The 26,067-nt window shown below is 44.0% G+C and overlaps 1 protein-coding gene and 1 pseudogene across 1 annotated transcript; one reads left to right on the top strand and one right to left on the bottom strand.

Moving 5' to 3' along the window:
- Nucleotides 1-480: 480 nt before the first annotated feature.
- Nucleotides 481-6,123, bottom strand: LOC136354530 (protein FAR1-RELATED SEQUENCE 5-like; annotated as a pseudogene).
- Nucleotides 6,124-19,588: 13,465 nt separating this feature from the next.
- On the top strand, nucleotides 19,589-21,387 carry LOC136354531 (uncharacterized). Its single transcript, XM_066306035.1, has 5 exons — nucleotides 19,589-20,162; nucleotides 20,237-20,424; nucleotides 20,500-20,689; nucleotides 20,762-20,866; nucleotides 21,236-21,387. The coding sequence occupies exons 1-5, from the start codon at nucleotides 19,589-19,591 to the stop codon at nucleotides 21,385-21,387; spliced, it is 1,209 nt and encodes a 402-aa protein (XP_066162132.1).
- The last annotated feature ends 4,680 nt before the right edge of the window (nucleotides 21,388-26,067 follow it).

Genomic DNA, 26,067 nt, shown 5'->3' on the forward strand with positions numbered 1-26,067 from the left:
TCGCGACTTTAGATGTCGGAGTCGTTGTCGCTCTCATCTGGTCGATCTCGGTGTGAGAACCGTAGAAACAAAGAGTTATCGACAACACCGTACGAAGTTCAACGGTCATGAGTGAATTTAAATTCAAGTCCGAAAACTACTGCACGTAACGGACCCAGAATTTTCCGCGGCAATCTCTCTCCTTTCCTTGGAATACGCACCATCGGTAGTGCGTTTATTTAAAGGGATTTTGGGGATCCATTTTGAATTCCATTTGCCAAAGAACTCTCCAGTCTTCAAGCGCCCTTCATCCTCTCCGCTCCCGCAGAGAAAACCCTAGCTTGCCTCTTTCGCTTTACTCTCCAGCAATCCTCCGGCGGCGATGGATCTCGACAAGTCCACCTACACCACCGCGCCCTGAAGAAGTTGCAGGATGACGGCGCCCTCCCTGGTCACGGGACAATGCAGAGGGAGATAGGAGGTATTGAACCCGAACCCATCTTAGGCCGTATGGTCGCGGTCGAAGATTATATTTCTTGCGGTTTTCTTCCTCAACCTTCCGAATTTCTTATTCTTGTCTTGAACTTCTATGGCCTTTCTTTGCTTCACCTGAACCCCAATTCCATCGCATTCCTTAGCATTTTCTCCTATCTTTGCGAGGCCTACATTGGGGTAGAGCCATTCCTTGATCTCTTCCGTTTTTACTACGATTTGCGCTGGATGGAATCCAACAGGGTATCTGGATGCGTCGGATTCCGACTTCGGGATGGCCTGAAGTCGCATTACATCCCCTTCCAGTGCCCCTCTTCTCGCAGCAATTGGCGGGTGAGATGGTTCTAACTCTTCCATTCCAATGTTGTATGAATTTCAATGTGTGCAAGCCACATGACCAGCTGTTGCAAGCATGTCCTTTGTTAGTGGTAATTCCTTATAAATAATTTGCGACAAAAAAATATATGTTTTTTACCTGTCACTTTGCTGAGGGACTTTCATTGGGCATAATGGCCAATTGATAATCTTGGTTTTCTTCCATTTGTTTTCAGCGCCATCTTCTATCCTGGCATACTGGACAAACTTTTCAATTCCTTTGATCTGAGTTATCGAATGGAGTATTACATATACAACGTAGCAAGTTAGTAAGGAATAGTGATGAATCTAAAGGCACAATGTAGCATACTGTATTGTTGAGGTCTTTATCTTTGTCGTTGTAGCTCTTGTCCATGCGCATTGAGTCTAGTATTTGAATTTTTTCTTTAGCACCATTGAGAACAGCCACATACCAATGAGTTGAGTTTCCTCTGTCCAACAATACAACTTCGCACACATGGAAATTAAGCATTAAAATTATGATCAAACTCCAGATTCAACTTCCACCAGTGCAAAGAAACACCCCATACTTCTCATACATCTTCTTCTACTTTGCTGAAAATAAAATCACAGATCAAATTAGTGCTATATACAGAGAGTTTACATAAATTGACATATTCAAAAAAAATCATATTATATTTCACCTTACGAAAATTGGACAGGTTCGAACAGTGTGCCCATGACCACGACAATAACCACAACGCCTAGCGCGCTTCTCCATGAATCCTCGTAATCTTTTTGTTGGAGCTCCTTTAGGCACAATTTCCATAGGATCATGGACCATATTACGACTCTCAATGTCTGTACGTAAACTTTGCGCTAGCACATGACCACATAAAGACAAATCTGAGTTGTTTGTCTCACATTCATCAGTTTCTAAGTCCAATTTTTCTAGCATCTCCATCACCATTAAAGTAGTTTCCTTAGAAACCGAGCACTTGAAAAACACTTCCGTGCCCATGCTACGCAACCTACGATATCTCTCCATCTGGTCTAACCATGTATATACTTCGCCATACCTATCAGAAGGAAACATGTGTTTCGCTTTAATTGTCCACCTACGCACTATGCATGCTTCAGGAATGGCATCAAGCTTCAAATGATGCATAATTACAACCATATGCTCACATGGGAGGCATTCACGATCCATTTTTCTGCATGGGCAATTTAGGCTCTTCATTGTTGATTCCACATATGTACAATTCAAGAATTTTACCATCTTAGAATCACCTTTCATGGAAATAACATACTTAACCAAGTTGTCCTCTTCTATACAATCTATCACCTCCCAATCCATCGACTTAACAACAACCAACTTCAACTTCTTGAAAACTGCAGGTGTAAATATACGGGCAACATCTTTCTCAATAAGACTAGCATTATTAGAAGTGAATGGGATTGATTTTGAAGCTTTACAATCTAGCTCAGCCTTCCAATACCTCATATGATAAGCAATGCTCATAATGCTCTACCAAAAGGACAAGGCTCATTTTACGATCCAAATACCTATGAAGTTTAGAATTCAGACTTTCACTGCGTTGGTTGCTTTTCATCCCAAGAAAAAACAAACCTTTAGTGTACACAGTAACCCATTTCTTTCTCAAATTGTACATCCTCACAAGCCATTGGTTATCTTCACAACCTTTATGCTTCACCTTAAACTCGACCCACTTTCTGTCAAATTCTTCATGATTATATGGTGCGTGGAGAAGTGCTCGAAAATCTAAAAGCATATCAGGACGAAGATGTCTTGCCATGTTCTGCTCAATGTGCCAAGTGCACAACCGATGCTCAGAATCCGGCATCACAGCTGCTATTGCTCTACGCATGGCATTGTCCCCATCTGTGATCAATCCACCAGGATGCTTCTGATACATGCAATCTAGAAACTGCTTAAATCCATTCATAAGTTGCAACCTTCTCATCAGCTACGATAGCACATCCAAAAATAACAGTGGAACCATGGTGGTTCACACCAACAAATAGGATAAAAGGTAAGTTATACCTATTCACCCGTTATATGCTATCAAAAACAACAACATCCCCAAATGCATCATAATTGATACGGGATTGAGGGTCCGACCAAAATAACCGTTTCAAACGACCAGCTTCATCCGTCTCATACTCAAAAAAGAACTCCATGTCATCTTTTTGCCTTGATTGAAAATACTTTATAACACGCTCTACATCACCACCTAAAATATGTTTCTTCCTTAGCCTAGTAAAATAATTGTACAGGTCCCTACTAACAAAATCTGTAGCATCAAAACCACCATGATGCCTCTCCATGACATCCATAACTTGATGCTGACGCAAACCCACTTCTTTCAATTCCAAAATATTAGCCTTTTGAGCATTGCTAATTGTGCGATGTGACCGTAAGAAAGCTACTTCATCTGATTTAGCCAACGGATGATTATGCCTTGCTACATAATTCACAACAAACCAATCACCTTTCTTCTTGTCAAGTTTAATCTCAAAACGTGCATTGCAACCACATCTAGTAAGAGCTTCTGGTTCTCTACTTCGGTTAGCCATATCCATATACACTTCTTTCCTATGTCCTTCTCTAGAGCATTGGTACTGCCTATGGGTTACCGCAGCAGTAACAGGATCACGTCTAGCGTAATTCTTCCTTACACTAAACCCTTTTTCTTTGGCATACCTGTTGTAGAAGAGGAAACCTTATTTCTCTGTATTTCTGTGTCTTAAATCTCATAGCAGTCATTCTTCTGTACTACTCTTGTTCTTCTAGGCTTATAAAATTGTCTCCCATTTCATCACCCATACAAATTCTGTAAAAAGAAAACACATAATACTCAGAAATCATCTAAAATCAACAAACAAACTGCTACCTATCTCTTGGTTCTAACAAAAAAAATTAGACCGCAAGAAAATCACATACCTGGGAGGAAACCCTAAACCGGTAGGGGGCATATGCTGCTTGAGCTGTCCTGGGGGGATAGGGGCAAAAAATACCCATGGCACCGTCGCTCCTTGCGCAGATGGATGGGCACTGGATGCGGGGATTGAGATAAGAAATCAGCAACGGCGGGGGCGTGAATGAAGCCACTGGTGAAGGAGCTCACTGGTGGTTCTGCCGTCGCGGACGGCAGATGCAGGGCGAGCGAGCAAGCGTACAAGCGGGGGCATGGATGCGGGGCGAGCGTGCACGCAGGTCAGGGGCGGGGCTGCGCTCGGAGGGAGGAAAAAAAGGAGATTAGAAGAGAAAGCGGCGCCGCGCGGAGGGAGGAAACAGAGAAAGAGCGAAAAGAAGAAAGCAGGGGCACGACTCCTTTCTCTGTTTCCAATCGTACCCTTCACAGATGAATTTATCTCTGTACCTCCCGGTACTAGTACCTGCCGGTACAAGTTGCTGGATGGGAGCAACGCTCTTGTTAATATGATACTGCGAGAATCTGGTGTTGTACTGGTTAGGTTTCCTAAACATCTGTATGTACATCTAAGATGGAATTAATCTTAGATCGATAAACATATATATATATATATATATATATATATATATATATACATATATACATATATATATATATATACATATATATATACATATACATACATATATATATATATATATATACATATATATATATATATACACGTACTAAGATCTCCTGTAGTGGCCGACACATATACACCTATGTTGATGACACGCACGCTGCAGGCTGCAGCGCCTATATGTACATTACATCCGTTCATATGTTTGGGAATAATTAACAAGGTATTCTTGCAAGAAGGGAAGTACCAAATCTGTATTGGATTTCTGAGCATACTCCATGGATAAAAAAAGACAGAGTATAGCTCTATAGTTAGTAACAAAATCGATCAAGAGTGGCCTCGATGGACCAATCACTGGTGGAGAAACCCTTTGTAGTCCCGGTTCGTAACCCCCCTTTAGTCCCGGTTTCTAAACCGGGACTACCAATCCGGGACTAAAGATCGCTATCTTTAGTCCCGGGTGAAATAACCGGCACTAAAGATCGAGCTGACCATTTTTTTTTTGCATGGCCCTGTTGCTGCATGGTTTTATATATATATATATATATATATATATATATATATATATATATATATATATATATATATATATATATATATATATATATATATATATATAAACCATGCATATATATGTTTCAATACATATATATGTTACGCAAATGCATATGTGTATATATATATATATGATCAAAATATATTTACATTATAGAAAATGTGTACACATGCATATAGAAACATATGTAGTCATGTATTAATTACAATCCATTATATGTCCTAGCTAGCTACGATTTCGACGTAGTAGTAGTCGCTAGCTCAGAAGCTAAGGACCTATGAATTGTGTTTCCGTCGTAGTAGAATTCACCCTTGGGATCAAGGATTTGTTCGTTGATGAATCCCATGAGTTGTTCTTGAACCGCCGCGATAAATTCCTTGTGTGTGGTCAGGTTATCCCTCATGTGAATAAACTATATGAATGTATGAAATTGATTAGTAATTAAACAAGAAATCGATACGTAATGAAATTTTGAATTTATTTGTACATACATCGAGCTCTCTTGTGGTGATGATTTGGTCTACAAGGCAGTGGCAATACTCGCACACGTAATAGCCGCACAAGTTAGTTCCCCGCTTTTGCTTTGCGCACTACAAATAAATGACAAATGACGAGAGATCTAATTAATATACACTTGTATGTATTTGAATCGGAGAAATATAAATGTAGAGCATGTGTACTCACAGGAAATTTGAACTTCCGCCTAACTCTTTCTCTCCATTTGCCGCGGACCAAATGACGGAACCGATACCAAGCCCTACATGGAGTTTAAAGCTATGATTCGTAGTAGCAATTAACATAACAAGATTATTTTCTTAATTAACAGAGGAACTTATGACAGTACCTGTCTATAAGTTCGAAAACCTTGTCAAACGTAGACTCTTTTTTATCCATTGAGTCATATACGTTGACAGTGCAGGTCGACAGGTCGAAGAGTAAAGGCATCTAGTGGAATTTGCAATGTGCGTGGGATGCATTACATATGAAACACTTAGCAAGTTCGTACGGGAATGAAATTTGGTATAGGAAGACAATAAAATTAAACTAACTCTGTGTTGTACGGCAACAGTATGAACGTCTTGTAATGCTGCGCCTTCAGGAGATGGACGAGATTGTCCTCTGTGGCTTACGGATATTGGTCAAGCATTGCGACGTTTACTTTCCGAGGGTCGATGAATCCAGTATCGAAAACCCCCCGCCATCGGGCCCTTTGAATCTCCATTCTACAACGATAAAAGGGAGTATATTATTTTCTATAGTCTACTTATATACAAGGATCTAATTAATTAAAGGAGACGTAGTAAGAAATCTAACTGAACGATATACTTACAAAATCCAGCAACTCATAATAGAGACGTCGAGGGCGTCCAACTGGTATATTTCGTAGATTCCCTTGAAATTGATCCAGAGAATGTCATCTCCTTGCAAGAAGTCTATATCCTTGATCCTCGCTCCGATCATCTCTCTACCGGTGGCGCTCATCTCCATGTACAGCTGATGGAACTTGTACATTTATGTGGGTAGGGACTGCAGCAGCTCAGGCTTGACAAGCGGTTTACTGAGTTCGTACATGTATTTCACTTCTGCCTTTTCGATTGGTGCGACTCCTAGCAATTGATCCGTAGTTAGACCGGTGTCAGTAATAAATTCTTCTATCGTCATTTCTTTACCGGTCACCAATGGCTCGATCTCCTGGTTTGGTTGCTCTCCAAGCTGAGGGACTGGTTTGGACTTTCCAGAAGATGCTTTCTTCAGCGTTCGCTCATAGTCCGATAGCTTAATGGCCTCCTTGGCAGGTGAAGACATACCCCTGAAGAAGTTCATGACACTCGGGTCTATAGGAATCTTCTTTTCTGGACTTCGAGGCTTGAATTGTCTCTTGACTTCTGATGCCACGTAAGCGTCAAGCTACTCTTGCATGCAATCGTACCCCGGGTCCTTGTTCTTGGCGGTGTCAACTTTCACCTTCTTCGTTGCCCTTGTGTGGGCAGGCGGTGGAGCTTGGGGGGCCCTTGACTTTGAAGGTGCCGGAAGAGGAGCTTGAGGAGGAGTCGGTGCAGGAGCCTGAGGAAGAGTCGGTGCAGGAGCCTGAGGTGGAGACGGTGCTGGAGCATGAGGAGGAGACGATGCAGGATCCTGAGGAGGAGATGGCAGAGCCGGAGGAGATGGTGCACGAGACGCCACTTGTCGCCCAGGGAGGATGATGTACCGCCTGCGCCATAGAATAATGGCATGGCTTGTGTCTCGTAGATGCGTCTCACCGTCTCTTCCAGGGTAATCCAGCTCGAGGTCCTCGTACGCGCCTTCGACCAACTCAACTTCGACCTTGGAGTATCCTGCTGGAATCGGCCTGCAGTGGTAAGTACCTGAAGGGTCCGTTGGGATGGCCATGCCCGACGCCACCTTCATGTGGTGAGAGGTTATTTATTAGTAATCAACATATATAAGCAGCAACTAACGGAATGGCCAAATCTAAAATATATAAACTACGAGCTTACCTTTATTGATAAGTTCTTGAAAGGAATATGCAGCTCACATGGTGTCCGCTGAGTGATGTCATCAACGGGGCAGGTGGATTCGTCCTGGGTTTGCATAGCGTCCATGCTCTGTGATCCTACCTGCCCCGTTGAGGCGCAGCTGCTACGGTTTCCTGACGGGCTCACCATTGTAGGAGGAATGGTCGGCTGGGGATCATGGGACCGATGTGCGGCCATGCGTTCATCAACCTTCCTTGCCACCTCCTCTTGCATGCTGCGCTCGTAGCTTGATACCATGAACTCTAGATCTGCAATCTTCGCCTCGGTATCTCTCTTGCGCCTCATCCGACTCCTGTACGTGTGGATGTCCTCCTAGAACCCAATTTCCATGGAATCACCCCTTTCCCTCGTGTTCGTCCTGGATGCTCTGGAGTCTGCAGAGCGAGTGACAGCTCGTCCCTCTCTCTGTCCAGTCGGAACGTGCCCTGAGAAGAGGCTTCCACTGCGTCTGTTAGTCAACGCGCAGCCTCTCGTATCTGATCGCCGAAGACTAGTGAGCCATCAGCTGGGTTGAGCGTTCCACCCTGAGCATAGTACCAGAACTTCGATCGTTCCGGCCAATTAGCGGTGGCCGGTTCGATACCCCTCTCAAGCAAGCTAGCCTCCATCTCCTCCCACTTCGGCATCGCGACGCTATAGCCGCCTGACCCCAAGTGGTGATGGTACTTCTTCTTGGCGGCATTTTCTTTGTTTCTTTCCATCATCGCCTGCCCTTGTTCACCTGTCTTATATGCAACGAACTCGTCCCAGTGATCCCTTAGCTTTGGGAATGTGTCGAAGTTCGGTGTCTGGCCCTTCAGGATATATTTCTGGTACAGATCTCCCTTGAAGCTCTGAAACTGTTCTGCCATTTTCTTCAGAGTCCACCTTTTCACTTTGTCCTCTGTACCAGCGGGAAGGGTTAATGTCTCGAGCATTGTGGTCCACAGCATCTCTTTCTCCGAATCTGGGACAAAGCTCTCATGATCTCCGCGTGCCCTTGTTCTTCGCCAGTACACTGTACTGACAGGCACGTTATCCCGCACAACCCAACCGCTGTGACGTACATAGTTCTTGGCGGCTTCTGTCGGGGCACTAGGTCGTCCATCTTCTTCCACTTCCGTTATGATGTGCCGACCCTCAAGCTTCTTCGCGGCACCTCGTTGCCCGCGTGCCCTCTTCTGTCCAACGGAGGGTTGACTTCCACTAGCCTCCTCCTCCTGGTTCCCCTCCACATCCCTTTCCACGTGCCCCTCCTGGTTCCCCTCCGCATCCCTCTCCACGTTCCCTTCCTCGTTCAAATACTGGTTTGAATCCTCGTTCCCCTCTTCTTCGTTCCAGTACTGGCTACTTCCCTCCGCGATTGTATCGTACAATATCTGTTCCTCATCGCGATCAGCCATCTGTTCATACAGGAAACATCTGCTAAGTCATGAGACATTTATGTTTTAACAATCTTATATTAAAACTCAAATAATCTTATATGCTAAGACTAACCGAACGGTCATGTATGCTAAGTGTAACTGTCGTATATTATACTAAAACTCAAATAGTGATGATATATGCTAAGTCTAGGTGACGTATATTATAGGACCCTAGCTAGTCAATAATTATATACTAAGTCTAATTACATATATAATAATCTTATATTAAAACTCAAATAATCTTATATGCTAAGACTAAAATAGTCATGTATGCTAAGTGTAACTGTCGTATATTAGAACCCTACACAATCTTAGAAGCTAAGTCTAATTGCAAATCTAATAATCTTATACTAAAACTCAAATAGTGATGATATATGCTAAGTCTAGGTGATGTATATTATAGGACCCTAGCTAGTCAATAATTATATACTAAGTCTAATTACAAATATAATAATCTTATATTAAAACTCCAATAATCTTATATGCTAAGACTAAAATAGTCATGTATGCTAAGTGTAACTGTCGTATATTAGAACCCTACACAATCTTAGAAGCTAAGTCTAATTGCAAATCTAATAATCTTATACTAAAACTCAAATAGTGATGATATATGCTAAGTCTAGGTGATGTATATTATAGGACCCTAGCTAGTCAATAATTATATACTAAGTCTAATTACAAATATAATAATCTTATATTAAAACTCCAATAATCTTATATGCTAAGACTAAAATAGTCATGTATGCTAAGTGTAACTGTCGTATATTAGAACCCTACACAATCTTAGAAGCTAAGTCTAATTGCAAATCTAATAATCTTATACTAAAACTCAAATAGTGATGATATATGCTAAGTCTAGGTGATGTATATTATAGGACCCTAGCTAGTCAATAATTATATACTAAGTCTAATTACAAATATAATAATCTTATATTAAAACTCCAATAATCTTATATGCTAAGACTAAAATAGTCATGTATGCTAAGTGTAACTGTCGTATATTAGAACCCTACACAATCTTAGAAGCTAAGTCTAATTGCAAATCTAATAATCTTATACTAAAACTCAAATAGTGATGATATATGCTAAGTCTAGGTGATGTATATTATAGGACCCTAGCTAGTCAATAATTATATACTAAGTCTAATTACAAATATAATAATCTTATATTAAAACTCCAATAATCTTATATGCTAAGACTAAAATAGTCATGTATGCTAAGTGTAACTGTCGTATATTAGAACCCTACACAATCTTATATGCTAATTAAGTCTAATTACAAATCTAATAATCTTAATTGCATTACAAATATAACAATCATATATATATATATAATTACGTCACTTGCCTGCGCGAATTCTTTCGAGGGCTAGCTCTACCACTCTGGCTTGAGGGACGACTCCCACAACGTCTTTTCTGCAAGATACAAAAAGATGTATTAGGATAAACGCGAAGTAACATATATTGCATTTGACGTTCACGTTCGTTCACGATATCGTTCACGTTCGCGTTCTCGTTAAGATCACGTTTCATTCACCTACGTTCCTTCGTTCACGTTCATTCACCTACCTATAATTGCATTTCACGTTCACGTTCGTTCACGTTATCGTTCACGTTCGTTCGCTCGTTCTCATTCACGTTCGTTGGCTCGTTCACGTTCGTTCGCTCGTTCTCGTTCACGTTCATTCACCTTGTTCTCGTTCACGTTCGTTCGCTCGTTCTCATTCACGTTCGTTAGCTCGTTCACGTTCGTTCGCTCGTTCTCATTCACGTTCGTTGGCTCGTTCACATTCGTTCGCTCGTTCTCGTTCACGTTCATTCACCTTGTTCTCGTTCACGTTCTCGGTGTGGCGGCAATGGGACAGCGGTGTGGTGGTAGCGGAGCGGCGGCGGGGCGGCGCGGCGGCGGCATGGCGCCGCACGCGGCATCGGCGTGGCGTGGCGGCGGCGTGCGGCGCGCGGCGCGGTGCCGTCGGGGCGCTACGCCCGGTGGCGGCGTTTCGCGGCGGCAGCGTTGCGCGGCGTCGGCGTGGCGCGCCGCCGGTGGCGCGTGGCGCGGCGGCGGCGTGGCAGTGCGGCGCCGGTGCCGTGCCGCGGCGGTGTCATGGCGTCTCGTGGCGCGGCGTCGTCGTGGCGCGGCGTCGTGTCGTGACGAGGTCGGGGTCGGCGTTTGAAACTCGACGGCCGGCGGCAACCGAGAGGGAGAGAGACAGATCGAGATCGGAGAGAGAGATCGAGAGAGGGAGGCGGCGGCGGCTCGGCAGTGACGACGACGAGCGCGAGACAACGGCGAGATACAGCGGCGGCGTCGGCGCGGGGATGCCCTAGGCAGTGGCGGCGAAGGAGAAGCCGAGAGAGATCGATCGGGCAAAAACTTCTAAGTGTTGGTGGAGAAGACGAGGGCGCGCATCGGGAATATATATACCCCTAGATCTTTAGTCCCGGTTGATGATAACAACCGGGAGTAAAGATATCTTTACTCCCGGTTGTTGATAACAACTGGGACTAAAGAAAAGATCTTTAGTCCCGGTTGTTCTCAACAACCGGGAGTAAAGATATCTTTACTCCCGGTTGTTCTCATCAACCGGGACTAAAGATCTTTTCCCGCTATTTCCAAATTCTTTTTAAACCCGGTTAGGGTTAAGAACCGGGACTACTGATAAGCGCACTGAATATTATTTTCCATTACATATGTGTTTCTAAAATAGAAGATAATGCATTACAATTATTTAAAGTACAAAGATTAATGATAATTACTTCGAAAAATTATTGTTGTCTGTAATAAATTAAGTGGATAAAACGTAATAAGCAAATATATGATTTGAAATTAATAAAAATTCTAATAATCATATATACTTAGCATATGAATGATATTATTAAATTGGTAAAAACTCTAATTAACATATGTATATACATACGGCATGATTTAAAATTAATAAAAATTGTAATCATCATATATACTTAGCATAGGAATTATATTAAATTAATTGTTAAAAACTCTAATTAACATATGTAAATGCCACATGCATGATTTAAAAATTTTAAAAATTCGAATAGTCATACATAATTAGCATATGAATGATAGTAAATTAAATTATGAAAAACTCTAATTAACATATGTAAATGCCACATGCATGATTTGAAACTTCTAAAAATTCTCTAGTCAATTATAATTAGCATATGAATGATAGTAAATTAAATGTTAAAAACTCTAATTAACATATGAAATTGCCACCTGCGTGATTTAAAACTTTTAAAAATTGTAAGTATCGCATATAACTAGCATATACATGATTTAAACTTGTTAAAACCTCTAATAATCGTGTGTAATTAACATATGCCATACATCAATTGATTTATATGGATAATCAATACATCCAAAATAGTTTACATCGTGTACACAATAATTACGGCAATACATCGGCGGTGACGGTTGACCGCATGTACTTTCTCCTCACTATTGTTCCCTCCTTGAGTGATCGCTACGTGAGTAAGGGGTGTCTTCATTTGATAGGAGGATGCTAGGGTCAATCATCACCGTGAAAGGGGGTTGTCCATCCAACTGATCGTAATCCTCGTCAGTCTTGTCCTCAACTCCGACGATTTTTCTTTTGCCTGAGCGAACCACGTGACGCTTAGGCTCGTAAGGCCCTCTGCCCTTCTTTCCTTTGCTAGACCTGTCCTTCACGAAAAAGACTTGCGTTACATCATTGGCAAGGACAAAAGGTTCGTCCGAGTATCCAACCTTGTTAAGGTCAACCGTTGTCATCCCACTGTCATCAAACATTACGCCTCTACCAGTCAACCTAACCCATTGGCACCAGAACAGAGGGACCTTGAGAGGACCATAGTCAAGTTCCCATATGTCCTCGATGGCACCATAATACGTGCCAGTTGTTCCATCGTGTCCCATGGCATCGACACGAACAGCGCTGTTTTGGTTCGTGCTCTTCATGTCTTGGGCTCTCGTGTAGAATGTGTACCCATTGATCTCATATCCCTGGAATGTCGCGATCGACCCAGACGGTCCCCTCGCTAGGAAGGCAAGTTGTTGGTTGATCGACTCGTTACCCATGAGATGTTGTCGTATCCACGCGGGGAAAGTATCAATGTGATGCCGTGTAATCCATGCATCGGACTTACCGATGTTCCTGGCGCGAACTAGAGCCAAGTGCTCCTCGATGTAAGGAGCTACCAATGAAGATTGTTGCAGAACCATGAAATGGGCTTTACGGAATAAATTGTTGTCTACTGTTATTATTGCTTTCCTTCCGAGAGTTCCCTTTCCCCGTAGTCTCACTTCATGGCGTGATTCAGGTACCCCGATTGGGCGAAGGTCTTCAATAAATTCTACGCAAAATTCGATGACCTCCTCTGTTCCATAACCCTTGGCGATGCTTGCCTCTGGACGAGCACGGTTACGAACATACTTCTTCAGAACGCCCATGTACCTCTCGAAAGGAAACATGTTGTGTAGGTACACAGGCCCGAGAATACTGATCTCTTTCACAAGGTGACAAAGCAGATGCGTCATTATATTGAAAAATGAAGGTGGAAATATCAACTCAAAACTAACGAGACATTGCACCACATCATTCTGAAGGGCTTCTAATCTATCCGGATCGATGACCTTCTGCGGAATTGCGTACATGAATGCACATAGCTTTGTTATTGTTGCCCGGACATTGTCTGGAAGGATACCCCTTATTACAACTGGTAGCAGTTGTGTCATCAACACGTGACAATCATGAGACTTTAGGTTTGTGAACTTCTTCTCCTTCGTGCTTATTATTCGCTTGATATTCGTGGAGTATCCAGACGATACCTTTATGCTCTCCAAGCATTCAAACATACTTTCCTTCTCTGCCTTGCTAAGAGTGTAGCTGGCTGGACTCAAGTAATGGCTTCCTTTCTCATTTGGTTCCGGGTGTAGGTCGCCGCGTTTTTCCATATGCTTCAGATCATTACGTGATTCCAGTGTATCTTTCGACTTTCCGTATACACCTAGGAAGCCAAGAAGGTTTACGCAAAGGTTCTTAGTGAGGTGCATCACGTCGATTGCGTGGTGTACGTCCAAGAATTCCCAATAGGGTCACTCTCAAAATATAGAGTTCTTTTTCCACATCGCCGTGTGACCATCTTCGCTCTCTATAGGCTGGCTTCCAGGCCCCTTTCCGAACACTACTTTAAGATCTTTAACCATAGCAAACACTGTTTTCCCGCTGCGATGTTTAGGCTTCGTACGGTGGTCAGCCTTATGTTCGAAGTGCTTGCCTTTCTTCCGTACCGGGTGGTTTGCTGCAAGGAATCGACGATGACCCATGTATATAACCTTCCTACAGTGCTTAAGATACGTACTTTCTGTTTCATCCATACAGTGAGTGCAAGCCTTGTACCCCTTGTTGGACTGTCTGGATAGGTTGCTAAGTGCAGGCCAATCGTTGATGGTTACAAACAGCAGCGCCCGTATGTTAAACTCCTCATGTTTGTCCTCGTCCCACACGGGGACACCTTCCTTCTTCCACAACAGCTTAAGATCTTCGACCAGTGGTTTTAGGTACACATCGATGTCGTTACCAGGTTGCTTGGGGCCTTGAATAATAATCGGCATCATTATGTACTTCCTCTTCATGCATAGCCAGGGGGGAGGTTGTAGATACACATCGTAACGGGCCAAGTGCTATGGCCGCTGCTCATCTCTCCAAAAGGATTCATGCCATCCGTACTCAAACCAAACCGTATGTTTCGTGCGTCCTTTCCAAATTCTTTAAATTTTCTGTCGATGTTTCGCCACTGCGAACCATCGGCGGGGTGTCTCAGCATCCCGTCCTGTTGACGCTCTTCAGCATGCCATCGCATTATTCTAGCATTCCCCTTGTTCCTGAACAAACGCCTTAGCCATGGTATTATAGGGAAATACCACATCACCTTAGCAGGAATTCTCTTCTTTGTTAGCTGCCCGTCAACTTCTCCTGGATCGTCTCGTCTAATCTTGTATCGTAGTGCTTTGCAAACAGGGCATGCTTCTAGGTTCTCATACTTCTCACCGCGATATAGGCTACAATAATTCGGACATGCGTGAATCTTTTGAACTTCCAGTCCTAGCGGGCAGACTATCTTCTTAGCCTCGTACGTTGTCTCGGGCAATTTGTTTCCCTCCGGAAGAATATTCTTGACGAGTTTCAATAAATCGCCAAATGCCTTGTCACTAACCCTATTTTTTGCCTTCCATTGCAAGAACTCCAGAGTGGTATCCAACTTTTTGTGCCCCTGCTCGCAACCTGGGTACAACGAAGTTATGTGGTCCTCTAACATCTTGTCCAATTTATGGGCCCCCTTTTCACTTTCGCAGTCCTTCTTGGCGTCCTGCAGCATCTGACCAAGATCATCCGCAACGTCGTTACCATCAGCATCCCTTTCCTCCTCGCCCGTTTGATTTCCTTCAAATCCAACGTACTGAGTATAGTCCGGAATATTGTCGTCTTCCACTTCATCTTCTTCCATTTCAACACCTTGCTCTTCGTGGGATGTCCAATAGTTATAGCTTGGCATGAACCCCGACTCAAACAAGTGGAAATGAATAGTCCTGGATGCAGAATACTCCTTCTGATTCTTACACTTATTGCATGGATAACAAATAAAACCCCTTTGCCTGTTAGCTTCGGCCACTCTCAAAAAATAGTACACGCCGTCAATAAACTCTTTGGACCGCCAGTCAGCGTACATCCATTGTCGATCCATCTACATGAGTCGAAAAAAAATCATACAAAAATAATTATTCTTACAATAATGACAGTCATACAATAATTATAAGATAATTACAAACTGTTTGAACAGTCATACAATAATGACATATCTTTATTCGTACAAAAATCGTAAAATATTACACCAAATAATTCTTATTTACTATTTCTAAAGTTTTAAACTAATTTCAATGTGTTTTACTTCTTTTAATTTTCATTTTAGTTTATTTTCTAGTATTCAAGATTAACTTTCACTATAGTTTTCCTTCTCAACTATTTTATAAAACCTTCTTTAGCAAATCAACTAAATTTCTATATATTCTTTCTTCCCCACACAAATTTTCTCCCTCATCAACTTACAACTAAATTTTGGAGACAAAAAAGTGTGCAAAACATAGCTGCAAATGTAATATGACAAAAAAAACATTGGAGGATGAAGTTGCAAACATTTTAGGCACCTCCGATTTGTATGTAATCACCAAAATAAATTCACTAGAAATTTTGGTATGACCTCCCCTCTTTTTTGAAGAAATTTTGAAGCTTGCTCAGACAGCTGGAGGAGGAAGAAGACATATATATATAGGGGTGGGACTTTAGTCCCGGTTGGTGTTACCAACCGGGGCTAAAGATCCCCGAGATCTATAGTCCCGGTTGGTATTACCAACCGGGACTAAAGTTACGATCTTTAGTCCCGGTTAGTGTTACCAACCGGGACTAAAGATCCCGGGGGGGCCTGACAGGCCCTGACAGCATTTGAACCGGGACTAAAGATCTGAAGATCAAATATACCCGTTACCCTTTTTAACCGGGATTAGAGATCATCTTTAGCCACGGTTTTTATTGCATCTAGGACTATTGTGGAATTCGGCCGACCGACGAAAGATGGTTTCTCCACCAGTGAATACGTCACTATGTAGTGGAGTACTCCGGCACTGTATATACTGACTAGACGTACTAGTACATATATGCAAATGTACGTAATCCTCAGGTCCTAAACAAGAGAATTAGTCACAACGACGACCCTTTTGGTCGATCTCTGAGACTCTGAATATGTACGACTTGGGGAGAGGCAGCCGACCTAGGCAGGCAACTAGCAAATGTGTGTGGGCATGCATCAGTTTGAAACTATCTGTCGAGAGAGATATGTGCACGATCATCAGGGGGGACGGGCCGGAATAATTCACGCCACAGCTAGCTAGCTGCAGACAGACCAGCAGCAGCAGCTGGTGCTGCTCCGTCGCCGCCGCCGTCGTCGCGACGACCATGAGTAGGCTGCCGCGCCCTTTCTTGATCTTTTGGTGGTTTTTTCTTAGCCTTATTATCCAAGGCCAAAAGCTCTTTTAGTCTATCCAGGATGTAGTTGTTAAATGCCGGGCATTGTTTTCCATCCTTTTCTTGACGCAATCCTTGTATGTGATTCTTGAGTGTCGAAACTAGATTTCGGCAATAATAAAAGGGGGTGGCTATCAAGCTGGAAAAGTGTATGGGTTTGGAGACAAAGGATTTATACAGGTTCAGGCCTTCTTATTGAAGAAGTAATACCCTACTCCTGTCCGGGGATGAATCCGCCGAGTGTCTTATTAATTATATGATTTGGAGAAAATCAACCTCTGCCCCTAGAGGCACCCGGACCCCCCTTATATATGGGAAGGAGTCCGTGTTACAAAAGATAACCTATATCCCTAACGGAATATGCAGATACAGATAAAATACAGTCGTAGCCGACTAAGTCTCAAGGTATTTACTTGATGTACAAGTTGAGAAACAAACCCGAGACACAAATAAGATATTCTATCTATATTTGGTATCCTGTATCCAGTCCAAATACCATCGCCGTGTAGATATGGGATATCCTTTGCAGTCAACCATCATAGCCTTCTCAAAAATAATGATCCGAGTGCTTCAAACCTTTCATGCCAAGATCTGCCGAGTAGCGAAGACAAAGACTGTAAAGGGCGAAAAGATAAAGAATATGGTGCATCGAATAGATGCACCTAATTAGGTGTAGCCCCCAACTATGTGATTAGTTAACAAACTAAACATATAGTTGAGAACAAAATAATAGCACAATCATGCATCATATGACAAAAGCATACGCGACGCCTAAAGAGGCATTCTAGCCGACTGCTTTTTAGCCATAATAAAAAGAATCCGAGTGGTTAACACTCTAAAAGGTTCACGAATGAACACACTTGACGGGCATCCGAATAGAAAACTCTAAGATTACCCACCAAAAATTATAAAAATTATGGTAATGAATAAGTCTAATAGCCTAGGCTATGACTATTTACCATAATGAGAACAGGCATATAACATACCAAAGAAACGACTATGGTAAAAACAAGTCATTCCAAGTTAACCCAGACAGCTTTTGTAGCCTAAAAAAGCTTACAAAAACAGCATAACACCTTTCTGTCGGGCACCTTTTAATTTGCATTGCAATAATTCCAAAGAATTATATGACCACGTAAAAAGGATTTTATCAGCATTGGGCAACACTATTATGCGCATAGATTGCCAAAGCAAAAAATGCCTAAGTCCCTAAGGAGCACAATGGGCCACGCTGTCAAAAGTACTGGGCTGAGGTACTGTTCAGGCCTAAGCCCATTTGCACCTCCGATACCCTTAACAAGAAATCCCGAGATCCAAGCGTCACTTCGTCTTCCCCGCCGGAACTCTCACCATTTTCCCCACTCCCTGCTACAGTACAGAGCTGCGCCGGCAAACTAGGGTTCACCATTCCACTCGAATCCACCTTCAAAAAGTTCATCAAAATCCTTCCCGTGATCCACCGCCTCAATCCCTCACCTCTCCCTAGCCATCCCTCGAATCAAATCAGCGCATTCGGGTAAAATCGATGGCGGAAGAGAAAGAAAGCTTTGAAGGCCAATGGGCGCCATCCGACGTGACGGAGGAGAACCTGAAGGAGATGGTGGCGCATGGCGTTCTTCCTGCCAAGGAGATCATCGGGTGGCGGCCAGCGTGCGGTGAGGCTTTTCCGTCCCCCGATACACACGAGGTTGTGGTCTTCTCTCATTTCTTCTATGGCGGCTTCGCTCTTCCGACCTCGAAATTTTTCCGCGGGATATTAAGCTTCTATGGAATCAGCTTGCATCACCTAAACCCAAATTCCATAGTCCACATTGCCAATTTCGTCCATGTTTGTGAAGCCTTCTTGGGAATTAAACCCCACTTCGCTCTGTTTCGCCGAATCTTCTTTCTCAAACCCCAACCGAACAAGAGTAAGCCATGTGTAGTCGGAGGGGCCGGATTTCAGCTGAGGGGAACTCTGAGCCAGAAGTATTTCTCGATGCCCTTCAAGACTTCAAACAAAGGGTGGCATGCGAACTGGTTTTATATTCAGAATCCTGAGCCCGCTCTTCCTGAGTACTCTTGTCTTCCTCCGGTGTACCAAGATACCTGGAACTCTCTTCCTATTGGGGATGAAGCAGCCCAAGCCTTGGAATTGATGGATCGCATGCTAAAACTCAAAGAACAAGGCTTACAAGGAGAGCAGATTACTCGGCACTTCATCAAATGCCGATTGGCACCAATTAAAGAAAGATCCCGTACGGCATTCGAGTTTGACGGCAAGCATGATCCTAATCGTGAAGAACCAGACTCTCTGGATTTTAAAATCATGAAGGAGAGAATGTATAAAATCTTCTCAAATGCTATTGTCGTCAGCTACTCACATCAGCTGCCAGTTGTGCCATATAATGCATTCAATCCGCCTCCGCAGGTATGTATCTAAAACCTTCAACCCATGACCAAAACATAATCTTGTCTTCATGTTGAGTTAACTAACCGTGGAGGCATCTCATTCAGGAATATGTACTGATGAAATCTGACCCCCCAATTACTCAGCGCCGGTCTCCTCGTCAGCACACCGTTAAGGGAGGTGGAGGGCCGACAATCAGATCGGACTCGCAACCTCAAACCTCCAATCCGACTGGGCAAACAGGTTCTCGCAAGAGAAAGCTGATGCTTAACGACGACGAAGGCGACGACGACAACAAATCTGGGAACAAAGGCCTACCCAATAAACTCCCAAAGCATACCACTCCCAGGAAAAAACTGGCTGGCCGTCCAACGCCAAAGATCAGAACATCTTCCAGGCATAAACCTCTTGGTACCATTTTGCTCCAGTATGCTTCTCTCATGAAAATAATACTGAATATTGAAAGGACACTTTGCAGGAAACCATCCGACATAGATCCAACTGGAAAAGATCCTGATCCGGCTGTGACAGAGCCAAGTTCATCCAAGGATTCTGAGCCGACTGCCGAGAACCAGCCGACTAGCGCTCATACTTCAGGTGATACAGCCAATCCGAGTGACCAGCCTCCGACTGGAGACCAGTCGGCAGCAACCGAAACTACAACAACCCAAGAGCCCCCGACTGGAAACCAGTCGGACGTAGGTCCAGACCAAGAAATTCCCGAAGTTGAAGCGCAGACGACGACTTCTCAAGGACCAGAGGCTGGCAACGACGCTATGATTGGGTCTTCAAATAAAGAACAAGAATCGCCTCACGCTCAGCTAGGAACATCCTCAGGTAACTCATCTTCTCAAGTGATGCCGATTTGAATAGCTCCAGCTTATTCGTCTAATATCTTGGAAATACATCAGGACCACCAGGCGATGACGAAGAAGAAATCCCTCGCATAAAGGCGGCTGACGACTCTCGTCCTCCTATCTTGCTCAAATGGTGGGACGAGAACTCACAAGCTGCTGGCATCGTCATAAATCGTCAAAAAGAAGATGAGGAAGTGTGCCAGCTGAAGAAGGCGCTTGGAGAAGCCACTCGCATTGTGAATGTAAATCCTCTGGGTGACTGCCTTTGATGACTTTGTTTTCTCTTTAGCAGAACTAAACCATGAACCATCATGCAGAGAATCCATCTTCGCAATGAGGCCAAGACAGCAACTTTAGAAAAGCTGGTTCCTCATTTGGGAACTCTTGAAGCAGTCAGGGACCAGCTACACGAGGCCAAGGAGCTTGCCAAAAAGACAGAGAAGGAATTAAGGGACCGAATTGCCCAGCTCCAGGATTCAAACTTCGAGCTGAGTGGTTCATCGAAAGGTAATCTTCTAGATCTGCCCCATTAATTTATGCTGTCATAACTGTATCCTCAAACATTTGGATTTCAAACAGCGCAAGCCATCAGGATGGCTCAGATGGAGAAACAAATTGAAGTCTTGAAAAGAGACAAAGTAGAACTGGCTGCGCAAAGGGACTCGGCCTTGAAGGAGGTTGAAGGTACCGCCAGCTGACAATCTGAACTTCTCTCTTTTTAAGGCAGTAGATTTTGATCATAAATGTGTTTTGTAGACCGCAAAATCAAATCTCAAGCTCAATTTGACGTCCTGGTTGGTAAGATCAAAAGGCTTGAAGGAGCAAGAGATGAAGTCGCTAATGTCGCTACACCACTTGTCCAAGCTATGTTCCTCAATAACAGTGGTCCGAGTGCACTCGACGCAACCGAAATCTTCGACAAGCTGAGAGTTGCTCCGGATGTATATTTCAAGAATATCAAAAAAGCTGGAAGTATGGGAGCTAGCATGGCATTGGCGATGACCAAATCTTTGTACCCAAGGATTGAAATTGACGCCATTGATGGCTTTGCAGACGGGACAAGCGAAGAAGCTGCTCTTGATCTTATCAGCAATGCTCAAAACGCGGCTGACAAGATTGCAAGTGACGTTGTAGAGCAATTCCGCAATACCGACCTTCCGCCGAGTAGTAATAACTCTGATGATGAAAAAACTGATTCTGACTGAGTATGAATGTAACAAATGGAGGTTCAACTTGTACAATACTGGTGTATTTATGCTGTGTTTGATAATTCTAGCCAAGTCTTTGATTTCTTAAAAGCTTTTATCAAGCTTTGTTGAGCCTAAAACCCAAAGAAGCTATTAAAAACTTTCAGTCCTCGCAGACGAAGTAGAAAAAACCAAACAAGGCAATGATAGACCAAGTAAGCAAATTAAATTGATAAAAAATCACACTCCATTATTATGATGATAGCCCCCGACTGACAACGTCAAGAAGAAAACTTGGTGTTGACAGTCAAGATAGGGAAGTACAATGATAAGCTTAAGCGTAGAAACGACGAAGATGTTCAATGTTCCAAGAGTTGTCAACGAGTGTACCGTCTTCGCGCTTGAGTCGATAGGAACCTGGTCGGGTGACTTCAGAGATGATAAATGGCCCTTCCCATAAAGGAGATAACTTGTGCCGATCTCGTGTAGTTTGAATTTTCCTCAAAACCAGGTCGCCGACTAGAAAGGCACGGGATCGAACATTGCGATTATGATAACGTCGCAGCCCTTGTAAGTATCGAGCCGACTGAATCAAAGCTGCTTCGCGGACTTCTTCCAATCGGTGCAAGTCGTCCACTCGGTCCTCTTCGTAGCGTTCTTCACGGAAATTTCGAAAGCGCAAAGACTCGAATTCAACTTCACTCAGCAACATTGCTTCTGCCCCATAGACAAGGAAAAAAGGTGACTGGCCTGTGGCCCGACTGGGTGTAGTTCGCAAAGACCAAAGTACTGATGGCAGCTGTTTCACCCATTTGCCGGCATAGGGTTTTAGCCGGTCAAAAACACGCGCTTTAATCCCTTGAAGTATCATGCCATTGGCTCGCTCCACCTGTCCATTGCTCATGGGATGTGCCACTGAGGCATAGCAAATCTTGATTCCAAAGTCTGCACAAAAGTCTTTAAAAACTCCGCCGGTGAATTGTCTGCCATTGTCAGTGATGATCCGATTGGGCACTCCAAATCTATGCACAATGTTGATGAAGAAGTCTCGAGCGTTATCTGCTGTGATTGTGACAACCGGTTTAGCTTCAATCCACTTGGAGAATTTGTCAATGGCCACAAAGAGGTGCGTGTAACCGCCGACTGCCTTTTTAAACGGGCCAACCATGTCGAGCCCCCAAACCGCAAACGGCCAAGACAGTGGGATGGTCTGCAACTCTTGAGCTGGTAGATGAATTTGTCTGGCGAAAAATTGGCAACCTTCGCACGTGCGCACAATTTTGTCGGCGTCGGACACTGCGGTGGGCCAGAAAAAACCCTGCCGGTAAGCTTTGCCGACAATAGTGCGTGCAGCAGCATGGTTTCCGCATATCCCAGAATGTATGTCTTTCAGCAATTGTCTCCCTTCCTCCAAAGATACGCAGCGTTGCAGAATCCCTGAAGGGCTTTTCTTGTACAACTCAGCTTCATGCATAACGTAAAGTTTGCTCCGCCTTGAAATCCGCTCGGCTTCATCTTTGTCTTGGGGGAGTTCTTGAGAAGTCAAAAATCGTATGAGGGGCTCTCGCCAGTCGGCTTCAACCATAGCTACGTCATGAGTGCCCGCAACTTGAGTAGTATTTTTGTGAGGTACAGTCGGCGTATAAAGGTGTTCGACGAAAACATCGGAGAGCGCCACCTCGCGCTTGGATCCAAAGTTGGCAAGTCTGTCGGCGGCTTCATTGTTGTGTCGAAGAACGTGACTGAGCTCTAGTCCATCGAACTTGTCTTCCAATTTGCGTACCTCCTGTCGATATGCCATCATATTGTCGTCAAGGCAGGACCACTCTTTCATAACCTGGTTGACAACCAGCTGTGAATCGCCTCGAACTATTAGACGCTTTATTCCTAGGGAAATTGCAATCCGCAGTCCATGGAGGAGCGCCTCATACTCGGCGACGTTGTGGGATGCCGAAAAATGTATCCAAAGCACATAGCTTAATCTTTCTCCAGTTGGGGAAATCAAAACCACTCCTGCTCCAGTGCCCGAAAGTCGTTTTGATCCGTCAAAATGCATGGTCCAGTGCTCCATCTTCTCCGCGGGGGTATCCTCCTGGCACTCGGTCCATTCGGCGACAAAATCAGCTAACGCTTGGGACTTAATTGAAATTCGGGGCTTGAATGATATGTCCAAAGACATCAACTCCAAAGCCCACTTAGCAATCCGCCCGTTTGTTTCGCGGTTGTGCAGTATATCGCCGAGTGGAAATGATGTGACCACCGTTACCGAGTGACCTTGAAAGTAGTGAGATAGCTTCCTGGTAGTAATTAGAATACCATATAACAGCTTCTGAACCTGAGGGTACCTCGTTTTGGAGTCGGATAGGACTTCGCTGACAAAGTAAATCGGTCGCTGGACTTTCTGGACATGGCCCTCTTCCTCGCGCTCAACAACCAAGACTGTGCTCACAACTTGGGAGGTGGCTGATACATACAGCAACAACGGCTCCTGCGGGTGTGGTGAGGCTAAGACCGGTGGCTCGGTGAGGAGTTTCTTGAAATCTTCGAAGGCCTTCTGTGCTTCGGGTCCCCACTGGAACTCGTCTGTTTTCTTAAGTAGCTTAAAGAAAGGCATCCCCCGCTCTCCAAGTCTTGAAACAAATCGGCTGAGCGCCGCCATGCATCCAGTCAGCTTCTGAACATCTTTCTGGGTTCTTGGCGGTTTCATGTTGAGGATAGCAGTAACTTTCTCCGGGTTGGCTTGGATGCTGTCGCGACCGGGAAAATTGCCTTTTCCCGAACGCTAGTGTATTAATCCCCGTCCCAGGAAAAGCCGGGGTACACCACACAAACATGATATAAAAGACACATCTTTATTATATCGATAATATTTACATTATTACAAAGGCGCTTCAGGCCTGACAATCAAAAATAAACAGCAGCGGACTAGCGGGCCTACGGCTCCATCTTCACAAGCGCTCAACTGGGGTATAAGCCAGGACTCCACCTAAGACTTCTTCTCCAAAGCTTCTCTTACTGAAGGGGGAAAAGATTGAGCAAGAATGAGTACAACCATAGTACTCAGCAAGCCACACCGACAGATGCATGATTAATGTAAGGGGGTACAAGGGGTAATAATATAGGGGTTAAGTTTTGCAGAAAAGCAGCATTTAAAAGTCACTTAGTTGCCCAAAGACATTTTATAAAGACGACCCTAGAGCTACACAGTATTATTAAACAAGGCCGTGAACCCTCACGAACCTGCCTTAACCCAAGGCCTACGATGATTCAGACCGAACTGGCAACCCGACCCTGGGTCCCAGCTCGTCCCAAGCCAACCCAGGCCAACCATTCCACATTTTAGTTGTTGAGCAAATTTTAAGAATTATAACACTGACTTGGGTACATTGCTCGGCTTGCCCATAACCGAGGGCGCGGCTATTCGAATAGATTATACTCTGATCAGAGGTGTACATCTTTACCCACAAGACACACCTTCCTCACGTGTAACCACGTGCCACATACCACCACGGTATACAGACGGAAGACGTGACATAGTTTCCAACCCATCCTAGCCTTAGACAAGAGTACCGACCCAATCCCACCTACGGCCGGGATACCCGGGACAGGCAGGCGGAACTGAGCCCCTAGCAGCAGGGCACCAACCCTCTGCCATATGACATCTCGACTACCGGGCCGCAGCTCGTGTAGCCTTCATTTGCCCTGGAGAATATCCATCGACACCCGACTTCATCCATCTCCAATCCGTGTACTTTTGTTTATGACTAGACTGAGCCACAAACTAAGCCTTACCCATTAGACATGTGGAAGTACGGTAGTGCTTTGCAACAGAGGCCCGAGCTTAATCCTTATAGTGGCCGGGGTGCTACTTCCCACAACTGGCATGCACCCAAACCCCACCGAAAACAGGTTTTAGGGGTTTTGAAAGAGGAAGAGAGGTGTGTGTCCAATTCCACCATAAACCAACAATTCCATAGTGTCCAAATGATATGAGAATTCCCAAAGTCTAAAGTTATAAAACCACCTAATGTTGTCCTATTAATCAGCGAAGCATCTACCTAAATTTATACTAGTGGAACCATGAATATAATGTCCACTAGTTAGGGTTTTGTTTATTCTAGGGTGGACAAGGTAATAATAACAATAGCAATAATAATATGGTCATAACAAAGGTAAATAGGCATGGCTAAATAAAACAGTGATAACGCGGGAATTTAAATAAAGCGATAATGCAATAATTTAAATCAACATAATTTTTCAAACTGGGATTCAATATGTTCAAAGATGATGTGACTTGCCTTGCTCGCTTTCCCAACCGACGGCTTCGACTTCCACGAAGAGCGGATCTTCCGAAGCTGCAGCGTCTACACGACCAACGGAAAAGAAAAGGCTTTTACGCTAATAAACTCCACATAACAGCAGAAACAAAGCACAAAAATGGGTTCTTGACTTCTTAAGGAAAAATTAGAGACTTGAACGGTCCAATTCCGAGTTCAAATGGCCAAGTTATGGCCATTTGAAGTTTATATGCTCTTTAAATGGATATTTGCGAATTTCTTCATTTAAATTTTAATTAAAAATCCCATTTATTGCGTCAGCCAAGAGAGAGGGCGCGCGGACCGGGTCCACGGGAGTGGGGCCCACGCGTCAGCCTCTCGGTCCACGGTGGACCGGGAGCACGCGGCTGGCGGCGGCCGG

This window comes from Oryza sativa, chromosome 12 (genome assembly GCF_034140825.1).
Source record: "Oryza sativa Japonica Group chromosome 12, ASM3414082v1".
Taxonomy (NCBI): domain Eukaryota; kingdom Viridiplantae; phylum Streptophyta; class Magnoliopsida; order Poales; family Poaceae; genus Oryza; species Oryza sativa.

Bases quoted from the DNA above. Each gene is read 5' to 3' on its own strand.
- LOC136354531 (XM_066306035.1), top strand. From the start codon at position 19,589: ATGCTTAACGACGACGAAGGCGACGACGACAACAAATCTGGGAACAAA. The intron at 20,163-20,236 runs GTAACTCATCTT...GAAATACATCAG, and splicing joins TCAGCTAGGAACATCCTCAG to GACCACCAGGCGATGACGAA. The intron at 20,690-20,761 runs GTAATCTTCTAG...GATTTCAAACAG, and splicing joins GCTGAGTGGTTCATCGAAAG to CGCAAGCCATCAGGATGGCT.